The sequence below is a fragment of the Dreissena polymorpha genome, chromosome 2 (assembly GCF_020536995.1).
Source record: "Dreissena polymorpha isolate Duluth1 chromosome 2, UMN_Dpol_1.0, whole genome shotgun sequence".
NCBI classification, from domain to species: domain Eukaryota; kingdom Metazoa; phylum Mollusca; class Bivalvia; order Myida; family Dreissenidae; genus Dreissena; species Dreissena polymorpha.
Genome location: NC_068356.1, coordinates 31,640,213 through 31,652,549, shown reverse-complemented (window position 1 = coordinate 31,652,549; position 12,337 = coordinate 31,640,213). Strand labels below are relative to the sequence as shown.

Below are 12,337 nucleotides of genomic sequence, written 5' to 3'. Positions count from 1 at the left end.
GTACCTGTACAGTGAAACCTGTTTAAACTTAAAATTGTTAAAACCAATCCCCTCTGAAAACTGAACATTTTGCTTGGTCCCAACACTGTTTGGTTTAGAAAGGCTTCACTGTAGATTTCTAACACAATTGTTTCAGTCTCTGTTGACCATACTGCATACAAATATTCTTCTATACATGGTTTTGTCATTATATTGTCTAAGTTCTGACAAAAAAATGATGTCATCAAAATTGAGATCATTAGGAGCTCATGATAAGTCATTACTGTCAGTCCTGGTTTGTCACTTCTCTTAATGTTAAATATAAATACCCAGCATTATTTAGAATTCTGTTCCTAATGAATATAATTTGCAAACAACAAAAAAACAAATTTATAATTTTGCATACAATAATTAATGACCTTGTGACAGCTTTGTAAAGAAAATAAATGACCTTGATCAATATTACAGGCTCTCTTATAATTATACTAACTGATGTATGTATTTTCTTTCCGCTCAGGTGTTCTCCCTCATTCCCTGTAATCTCTCTAAAAGCTCTGCTCCTTTACCAAACGGAACTGACAAAAGTAAGAACCTATGTAATGGGCATGTGTGCATTTCCCACCTACCTTGTTTCCTTGCTAGTGGCGAAGTTTAGTGTAAAATGTATAACCATGCAGTGTAGTCGGGTGTGTGCATTCTGCAGTGTATATAAGTGGAATGTATCCTGTTTAAGAGTCGAAGTATGGTAATGGTAATATTGCATGTATCATTTTGATACTATAGATCATGATAAATATGCATTTTCTTTTAAAATATTATTTTTCTGATTTAAATTCTGTTTTAAGCTCAGAGTATGAAGTGTGAGGTGCTCATGTGTGAGCTTTTGTGGTCCATTGTGGTCAAGGGTTGTATGTTGTTGTTTGTTGTCAACATTTTGACCACTTTCTCTTGAAAAGGTATAATCACAACATAGAATCAGGTGAGCATTTAATGGCTAATGGCCACATTGTCACTCTTCTGCCTAAAGCTTTGTATTACCCCTGCCATTATATTAGCAGACAGGCATATTGTTCATTATGTCCGTTGGTGAGTCCGTGTGTACATTTGTGTAGAACATTATGTGTCCAGCTCATAATTTAGTCATGCATAATGAGATTTTTTATATAAATGGGCAAAAATAATAATCATATAAAAACAATGTGTTGCTTGCAAAAACCTTGCTTCAAGGTCAAGGTCACTCTTGAAGTTGCAGTATATTCCTTATATGACTACATGTATAGCCAAAGTACATGTTCGTGTCCTGTCAATAACTTTGTTGTGAATTTTTGGATTCCTTAATAAATTGGCACAAATAATTATAATATCAAGAAGACCCGTTGAATGGAACTACAATATCCTTTGATTTATGGTGAAGGTATAAATGACTTTCTCCATCGTCATATGTTTATACAGTCCAACCTGGAAACAGCTGTCAGTCAAGAGCAATGGTCGAATGGGCCATTGTAGACAGGTGACTGCTGTCCTGAGGTTATCACTTATTGGATGGTTGGTCAGTTGGAACTATTGCCAGATTGTTTTCCCCCCCCTAGTCATTTTGCACATAGTGTAATTTGAACAAAAGCTCATTGTGGGTAAAAGGATTAATAGGATTATATCTTTTATATTTAATTTAATTGATTTAAATTCATATCTATCGTTAAACAAAGATAATAATTATGCTTCATGGCTTTCAGAGTAAAATATACTGGCTGCTGGTCACTATAGCCAGGTGACCGTTATACGCAGCTGTAATATAGAATGATTTTCCTCTGGGGGATTATAGGCTGACCACTGCAGGTGACCACTGTTCTTAGGTTGTACTGTAGTTAGAGTATAAGAAATAATCATTTCAAGCCAATGTGATGCGTGCAAAACCATGTCACTGTCTTAAAGGTCAAGGTCACAGAATAATGTTGGAGGTTCTGCATATTCACCTGTTTAAAGTGACTTTTGAAATATGTACATAGTTCTTACTTGTAATATTATATTAATCATGTAAGTATTTTGTCATTTAAACAAACAAAAAAATACATCATTTCAAGACCATATATTGTATGCATTAACTGCATTGCTATTGCGCTTTCTTAAAGGTCAAATTTACCATTGTTAAATAGGCTATATGTGTCGCAACAGTGACATTTCTTGTCTCAACAGTAAAGTTGATAAACTTATGAACAGGATGTACTGGTATTTAAAATTTTTAATCATTTTAATTTATTATTATTTCATATGATTTATAATTATATTACCTGAGTTTACAACTTTATTTTATGCTTTCTGTTTTTAGCTCACTTGAGCACAACGTGCTCATGGTGAGCTTTTGTGATCGCTTTTTGTCTGTCGTCAGTCGTGCGTTGTGCGGCGTCAACATTTGCCTTGTTAACTCTCTAGAGGCCACATTTATTGTCCAATCTTCATGAAATTTGGTCTGAAGATTGGTCTCAATGATATCTTGGATGAGTTTGAAAATGGTAACGTTTGCTTGAAAAACATGGCTGCCAAGGGGTGTGGCATTTTTCCTTACAGGCTATATATGGCTATAGTAAAATCTTGTTAACACTCTAGAGGCCACATTAATTGTCTGATCTTCATGAGACTTGGTCAGAAGATTCATCCCAATAATACCTTGGACGAGTTCGAAAATGATGTCGGTTTGTTGAAAAACATGGCTGCCAGGGGGCAAGGCATTTTTCCTTATATGGCTATAGTAAAACCTTGTTAACACTCTAGAGGCTACATTTATTTTCCGATGGTCATGAAACTTGCTCAGAAGATTTGTCACAATGATATCTTGGATGAGTTAAAAAATGGTAACCTTTGCTTGAAAAACATGGCTGCCAAGGGGCGGGGCATTTTTCCTTATATGGCTATACATGTATATGGCTATAGTAAAATCTTGTTAACACTCTAGTTTTTAATTACGTGCAACACAAGTGAAAATGAAGTTTTTTTTGTTTGCTAAAAGGCCTAACTCTGGTTGTGAAAAAAAAAAATCAAGGTGAGCAATATCATATGCAAATTGATATGTTTGCTTTTGTTTGTTTTTAGCTCACCTGAGCACAATGTGCTCATGGTGAGCTTTTGTGATAGCCTTTTGTCCGTCGTGCGTTGCCAACATTTTGCCTTGTGAACACTCTAGAGGCCACATTTATTGTCTGATCTTCATGAAATTTGGTCAGAACATTTGTCCCATTGATACCTCGACTGAGTTCGAAACTGGGTCAAAAACTAGGTCACTAGTTAAAAAAAAAGAAAAACTTGTCAACACTGTAGAAGTCACATTTGATGCCCAATCTTCATGTAACTTTGTCAAAATGTTTGTCTAAATGATATGTTGGTCGAGTTCAAAAATGGTTCCGGTCCGTTGAAAAACATGGCCGCCAGGAAGGGCGGGGCAGTATTCCTTATATGGCTATCGAGAAACCTAGGGAACACTCTAGAAGTCACAATCTTTGCCCAATCATCATGAAACTTGGTCAAAATATTCGTTTTATTGTTTTCGAACGAGTTCGAAATTGGTCCAGATTGGTGAAAAAACATGGCCACCAGGGGGCGGGGCAGTTTTCCTAATATGTCTATAGTAAAACCTTGCTAACACTCTAGAGGCTACATTTATTGTCCAATCTTCATGAAATTTGATCAGAAGATTGGTCTTAATGATATCTTGGATGATTTCGAAAATGGTTACGTTTGCTTGAAAAACATGGCTGCCAAGGGGCGGGGCATAACCTTGTTAACACTCTAGAGGCCACATTTATTTTCTGATCTTCATGAAACTGGGTCAGAAGATTTGTCCTAATGATATCTTGGAAAAGTTCAAAAATTGTATCGGTTGCTCAAAAAAAATGGCCACCAGGGGGCTGGGCATTTTTCCTAATATGGCTATATATCATGCTTTTGTAAAACCTTGTTAACACTCTAGAGGCCACATTTATTGTCCGATCATCATGAAACTTGGTTAGATGATTTGTCCCAATGATATCTTGGATGAGTTTGAAAATGGTTCCGGTTTGTGGAAAAACATGGCTGCCAAGGGGGCGTGGCATTTTTCCTTATATAGCTATAGTTTAACCTTGTTAACACTCTAGAAGCTGTAGTTATTGTACGATCATCATGAAACTTTGTCAGAAGATTTGTCCCAATGATATTTTGGACAAGTTCGAAAATGGTTCCAGTTGCTTGAAAAACATGGCCACCAGTGGGCGAGGCATTTTTCCTTATATGGACTTATGAATCTTTATGAAACTTTGTCAGTATATTTGTTTAAATGATATCTTGGATATGTATGAAAATGGTTCTGGTCTGTTGAAAAATGTGGCTGCCAGGGTGTTCACTAGTCATGAAAGTTGGTAAGAACATTTTGTTCTAATGACATCTTGGGCTGCACAGAACAGGTGAAAAATAACAGTGAAAATTATACTGTTTTACTGTGAAAGGACGTCATTTTTTAGCTCGGCTGTTTTCGGCGAAAACCCAAGGTATTGTCATAGCCAGCTCTTCGTGTCGTCTGACGTCCACGTCGTGCTAAAACATTCACATTTTGCTATAAAATCAAAGTGCTTCCACCTACAACTTTGAAACTTCATATGTAGATGCACCTTGATGAGTTGTACACGCCAAACCCATCACTAGGTCAAAGGTCAAGGTCACTGTGACCTCTAAAAAAAAATAAAAAAATTCTGACAAGCTTTCATTTGTTCAAAACTGCACCCGCAGCCGAGCGTTGGCACCCGTTAGGCGGTGCTCTTGTTTACAAAATGATGTCATTATTCCAGGGAAATTCTCCAGTGTGACTCTTTTACAATGTAAATAAACTGCGGAAAAAAAAGGCATAACATAAAAAGAAATTTTTTTGGATTCGGTTGAATATCAATTTTGATTCACTTGTGATCATAGAAAAAATATATTTTCACATGTGGCTTCGCAACTCGTGAAAATAGTATTTTCTATAATCACTTGTGAGTTTAAAGCGATATTCCACCGAATCAAACAAATATCATTGATTAATCATACTGAAAATAACATAAGCTATATTAAACTATATTCTAATTTTTTAATGATAAAAATTCTGTTCACCTGTGATATTCTAGTTGGAACACCATCTCGTGTTATGTTGTGTTGAGTTATTGTCATGAAATAGTCAATGTCTGGTCAATAGGTCATGAACATGCCATAAGATGCATGATTATACAAGAAGTAAATGTGTAGTTTTTACACTGAAATCATCAACTGTTCTGGACATATTCTGTATTGAAGGATGGAATGAGACTCACTATAGGAAAACTTGCCTTAATGCAAGTGTATAAACTTTCTTCCCAGATTAGCCTGTGAAGTCCACACAGGCTAATCAGGGCTGACACTTTCCGCCTAAACTGGATTTGTTTATGTATGTTATTTGGTGAAGGCAATGTGCTGGAAATATCCACTGAGGGTTGTGGGGGAAAATGGTTTGTATTTGGTTCCCATGGGCAAAAGAACATATAACAACCAGCAGATAAAAAAAGATGTTATTCTTAAAAACTGAAATAATTAAATGATGACTTGTCATATTTTGCAACTTTTTTAACAAAGTGTCACATCATATTAATATAATCACTGTGGTAATAAAGATGATACACAGATTTTAAGGTTAAAACAGAATGTGGATTTATTTTAGCTGCTCTATGTGTAGTATGTACTTTTGGTCCAAATGAGGCATATTAGGCATGGAGTGATGCTTTGGTGTGCTAATAGCTGTGAGTGTAGCAGTATTGTACATTTAGTGGAATGCCATGACTAGTTGCAATCATTTATGATTCTATCATATTTATATATTCTAAAATAACACTTAATTATACGCCAGCAAAATGGGGTAGTAAGGGGAATATATTTGATTCAGGTTGTCTCTCCGTCCTTTGTCAGTGCACAACAACAATACTTCTTCCTCCCATATATTATTGAACTTCTTAAGTTTTTACTTAAATTTTGTGCACAGCATATCTAAACAAATATTAGAGGTATCAACTTGAAACTTCATAGGTAAGCAGATCTCATTTGAGGTGTGCATTGCACAAGAGCCATAACTCTTGTTTGTCCTATTATCAAAGTGATTGCTGTTTACTAATGTTTGTACTTACATTTTGTCTAAAAATTCCTCAAAAACTAAAAGATGCATCTACTTGAAACCTAATAGGTAGGAAGGTCTCATTGAGTGTGTGTGCAGTAAACAAGAACCATAACTTGTGCTCCCCTAGTGTTTAGTTACTGCCCTTAGTTAATGTTTTTTTCTGAAATTTTGTTTAGAGCATATCTCGAAATGTATGTATCAACTTGAAACTTCATAGGTTGATAGATCTGATTGATGAAGATTTGCAGAGCATAAGAACCTTAACTCAGTAACTGCTCCTCTATTTTTTAGAGTGATTGCCCTTGCTAAATTTGTGTATGGAGAATTTCTTGACATTTAATGATGTATTGAGATTAAATTGTTTTGGAAGCTAGATGTCATTATGGGGAAATGCAGTGTTCAGGAACTTTAAGTTGCTTCCACATATTAACAATTATTGCCGTTGGTAATTATTTTCCTATTTAAATTGTGTACAGATCATATCTTAATAACTATATAGGCATGATTTTAAAACTTAATTTAGTTTAGATCTCATAAGTGGGAAGTGCAAAATAACCCAAACTCCTAGCTGCTTTAATATTTTGAGCCGTTACACGGCTGTTGTTAATTTATTGCATTTATATTATCTTGCAAATTATAGGAGTTACCCGGTATCAACTTGATGTTTTATAGGTAGATAGTTATGATGTACAGTGCACAAGAGCCATGACTCTTGCTGTCAGAATTGCATAGTAATTGCCCTTATTCATGCTGACATTTGATCAAGGCCTATCTTGACTACAATATGAGGTATAAAGGCACATTTCATGAGTATCCCTTTGCATGCTGGGAAATTTGTCGTCTGCTAAAATGTTGTCTGCTGAATTCCTAAAATTAGCATTTTCTTTCATTTTTTTCAAAGAATACTGTCAGAATAGCAAACAGTTTGGATCCTGATGAGACGCCGCATTCTGTGGCGTCTCATCTGGATCCAAACTGTTTGCAAAGGCCTTAAAAATTCGGTTCCTGCACTGAAAGGGGTATGAAGCTTGACTTGTTTGGAAACCAGTTCATTCAACTAAACTGCCTATCCCCTCTGACAAAGCAAATTTTCATTATTTCAGGCACAATATCAACAGTTCTAGTTATCATTGTTTTATTTATTCAACTTGTGTTTTGTTTTCAGATTTTTTTGAGTAATCAATTATGACACATAATGTTACAAATAATATTAAAAGCTTCACAATTATTTTGTGTCAAAATACTAATTATTTTTAAGATTTTTTTTAGTTAATTAATTCAATGTTTATTTCAGATTTTCTGTCTCCAACCATTTACCAATCCGAAGACAAAAAAGAGGCCATCATCACATCGCAGAGCCGAGCATGACATTGAATCGAAACAGTACCACTACAGTAATAGCCAAGGGGAATACAACGCATAGTTAGCATAGTGACTGCGGTTGTGGCATCAGCTCAATTAGAGTGATCCCCCTTGGAGGAGTTTTTTCATAATTGCAATTCAAAGACAATGAAATCTTTAATGTACAATCATCAGTGTCCTCATTAGCATCAGGCTTTATTAATGTGAAGATTATTTATTATAGTGAACTTTAACTAGCTGCATTATGATCAGGTTCTGTTGATAATTCAAACATTCCAGATTATATCAAATTTCCTCAGATGTTGTACAAACATCATAAAACAGTTTTTAATGGCTATCACATTTCGTTGAACAGCAATTATAAAGTTGCTATTACTGTGTCAGTCTACTTTTTAAAAACATTGGCATACCACAATAGGGAATTGTCAAGCCAATGTGAGAAGCTGCAATGCAAACCTTTAGGATTTCTGTAATGAAATAGTTCCTGTCAGTGATGCCATATATCGATTGCATATCATAATAGGTTACTGCTATCTTAGCTTAATGGCCCACATTCTGGGAAAACTGCAGGGCTCAATGTATGTTTGTACATGCTAATCCTGGACTACACTTGGGCTCAATGTATGTTTGTACATGCTAATCCTGGACTACACTTGGGCTCAATGTATGTTTGTACATGCTAATCGTGGACTACACTTGGGCTCAATGTATGTTTGTACATGCTAATCGTGGACTACACTTGGGCTCAATGTATGTTTGTACATGCTAATCCTGGACTACACTTGGGCTCAATGTATGTTTGTACATGCTAATCCTGGACTACACTTGGGCTCAATGTATGTTTGTACACGCTAATCCTGGACTACACTTGGGCTCAATGTATGTTTGTACATGCTAATCCTGGACTACACTTGGGCTCAATGTATGTTTGTACATGCTAATCCTGGACTACACTTGGGCTCAATGTATGTTTGTACATGCTAATCCTGGACTACACTTGGGCTCAATGTATGTTTGTACATGCTAATCCTGGACTACACTTTATGCTGAGACTGGATTTTTGTTTAGAAGATACTTCCTTTAAATGAAAAATTCCATAAAAGCTGAAAGTGTGGTCCATTATTAGCCTGTGCAGACAGAATGGGAAAACAGGGGTGTCAAAGTTCAGGATTATTCCTGAAATCAGGATTTAGGCCCTCAAAAACTGTTTTTATATTTATTATAAATTAGAGGATTTTTGTTCTGGTATTTAAAGATTTTTGTCACAAAATGTCATTTTAAACTTAAATTATTTTAATTTGGCATATTGTTTGCATAGTTATTATATTTAAATTAATTATTTACCCTCTTGGCACTGGCCCCCCACATGTAAGGCTTATTTTCAGGATTTTAGATTTTGGGCATTTGACACCCCTGGAAAACTTAAGCATGCATTAAGCCCAGTTTTCCAAGGAGGGAAAACTTAAGCATGCATTAAGCCCAGTTTTCCAAGGAAACTGGTAAAATATCTGAGCAAGTCTTTCATACCGGCTGCATTGGAAAAAGTCAAGTTGATGCACCTGTAAATACATGAACATTTGTTAGATTGATTTATATCATTATGTGTTTTATATTTTTGATCGATTGAAAACATTGTTTGCTCTATTTACCAAGGTTATCAGAATTTTGATTCAAGAAATTTGCATTACCATATTTCTTAGGCTTTGAATTTGTAGTGAGTTCATTTTTTCATTCCTGCACAAGTTTATATAATTGTATATATGATTGTATTTGTTATGATGTTTTTGAGGTTAAATGTCTGAGTGACTGTTTCTGTCTGGCCTAATTGAAAACAATTGTGATTTTTATGTTTGCGTTTGTCAAAATTAATTAATGCACCATAAATCAGCAAACATATTTGAAACTTAATTGCTTTAACCTCTTTAGTGATCAAAGTCAACAACGTAACCTCAATAGTGTATGATGTTAACATTCAAAAACATTCAAGTGTTTACAGCATTAAAATCAATAACATTTGAATGTTCATTGATATTTTATTGTTAATCAAACCTCGGTGAAAATTGCATAGGCAAAACTGTTTATTATTCCATGATGTTGAATTTTTACCCATAATGATTCACTTTTGTGTACTGGATGAATGTATTGTGTGCACTATCATGATTATTACCTCTTAGTTTAGAATCATGTTATTTTCTTTATTAAATAGTGCAATCTCTTTATTAAATGGCCTTCACATTTATTATGCTCCCCCAAAATTTATTTTTGTCCGGGCTATTTCTCAGCAACTAATGACCGGAATTCAATGAAACTTTATGGGAAGCTTCACTATTAAGAGGAGATGTGCATATTATCAACGGGTTCTGGTCGGATGATTTTTCACAGAGTTATGGCCCTTTGAAATTAATTTTCTGTAAAAAAAAATCTTTTCCCCCCAACTATTGTGCCCTCAAGACATTTCCTTTTATCTGAATATATAGGGCTATTTCTCCCCAACTACTGACTGGACTTAAATGAAGCTTTATGGGAAGCTTAACTACCTTAAGGAGATGCACATGTTATTAGTGGGTTCTGGTTAGATGATTTATTTAGAGTTATGGCCCTTTGAAATTTTTAAGTTGCTAAACCATCCATCGTATTTTTTGTCCAAAGTTATGCCCCTCAAGACGTTTACTTTTATCTGAATATATAGTGCAATATTGTGACAAAAAAACCTTTGAGGAGCATGACCCATCTCCGACGGTTTCTTGTTTAACTTAGTTCCTGGGACAACAAGCAATTTAGGTAGTTCATTGCTTGACATTCATATACCCAATTAGACACCTTGTCTGAAATCCTTTGCTTGCAGTGACATCTTTCAAGTGGGTGGATTGTGTAACTTGAAACATCATTATTTTCTATTTTAAATATCTGCATTTATTTATCAAAACCGTGTTTTTATTATCTGATTTGCACAATGTACCATCATATTCCTTATCAACTGTTTTGTCCAGTATTCACTTTCATTAATTCATTAAATGAGTTATCAATTAATTAATTCTACGCACACATACTCTTTTTTTCATTTCATGTTATAAGCGACATGAATTTGAAAAACTGACTTGTTTATATGATATTGTACCATCCGAAAATTGATGCATTTGTTCATAAAGTAGTTTGTGAACATGTTCTTTCAAAGCAATTTAAAAAAAGCTTATCTGTCTTTCAATAGTGTATTTCAGATGTTCAATATTTTACAAGTAGTTTACTCACATAGCAATGCAGAGAATATAACTCATGTAAGAAGTTTGATAATTTTACACAAAAGTTATTCTAAACATATTAAAAAGGAAGTATTTATACACAGTTATATAAGTGCAATAATGTTTTGTATGTCTATTTATTCTTATGAAAAATTATATATTTAATTATATTATATAGAAGATATTTATTATTGTGTACATTTTGTTTGAACAGATAAATATTGCTGAAATGGAAGCATTAAATTATTACTCTAAAATCATTAATATTAATTATGTTGAAGTTCTCTAATGCCAAGACAGAGGCATCGATTGCATATGAAGGAATGTACATGAAACACAGTAAAACTGTGTCTGAAGTATGCATGCAGAACAGACACAACTGTTCTATCCTCAACCATTTACCAGTACCGGTACATCAACCATTTACCAGTACCGGTACACAATGTCATTTAATCCTTTACCACTTAGATATGTATTTTTACGCATTTGAAGTCCCTTAGAATGTTATATTTAATTTAAGATCTTTCTTACTAGATTCAAGTTTTTAAGGCTTCATCTCCAAACCTTAGATACTGATGAGCAGCAAACAGCATACAACCTTAACAGAATGCGAGTTACTTGCAGGCTGTTCTGGTTTTATGCTGTATGCACATAGCCATTTTCACTTTGCTTCTAAGTGGGAAAGGGTTAATAGACAAATATTTATATGCATCATAGTTGTCCAAAAACATAAATAGTAACGCCCTACAATATTATATTATTTACATGTTTAATAGAAATTTATCTTGGTCTTAAATTCTGATGCTATTATGTCACAACTTTTTGGGAAAAAATATTTTACTATGAACAAGAAGGTTTTGCTTGTCCTACCACACTATTTCTGCTGATGTAACTGGTACTTGGTAATGGATGGAAACACTCATAATTGTCCCCTACTGGTTTCACCGGAGGGGACTTATGGTTTGCACTCGGTCTGTCTGTCTGTCTGTCTGTCTGTGTGTGTCTGTCTGTCAGTTTGTCACACTTTTCTGGATCCTGCGATAACTTAAAAAGTTCTTCATATTTTTTCATGAAACTTGAAACATTGATAGATGTCAAATTGGACATTATGCATGTCATTTCATTTTGTTTCTACGTCAAAAATTCTGGTTGCTATGGCAACAAATAAAAATTTAAAAAAAAAATCTGACAATGGTGGGGCCGGTAGGGGACATATATTGCTTGGCAATAGTCTTGTTATTATATATTTCATGACACATTGGCAAGAGACTGTGATATTATATTATTATGTAAATATATGTCTATTATTATAGCGTGACTTTGCATGTGAATTTTCTTTATCTGCGTTAATGCTCCATTTTGATGTGATGACGACCTGTGTGTTTGATTCAGCTAAACAATTATTAAATTCACAATCCAAATATTTTGCTTCAATATTTTGAACTGTTTATTTATTTCATTTATTATGTAAGATGTTATTTAATTTGTAAAGCTGTTTTCCCTGATCTATTCAAATGTTCTACCATTGCCAGCCTTCTAAATAAGCATTAAACCATCTTTAGCATTTGTCTTGTATACAAAATGTGTGCTGAATAAAGTTGATGTTGTTAAA

The 12,337-nt window shown here is 34.3% G+C and overlaps 1 protein-coding gene across 1 annotated transcript in view; it reads left to right on the top strand.

Moving 5' to 3' along the window:
• The window catches only part of LOC127866491 (calcium-activated potassium channel slowpoke-like), an 87,320-nt gene extending 74,983 nt beyond the window's left edge, over positions 1–12,337 (top strand). The window contains exons 24-25 of the mRNA XM_052407038.1: positions 497–563; positions 7,419–12,337. Of these exons, the coding sequence (XP_052262998.1) occupies positions 497–563; positions 7,419–7,492 (141 nt within the window). The 3' untranslated portion in view covers positions 7,493–12,337. The remainder of the gene's footprint in view (positions 1–496; positions 564–7,418) is intronic.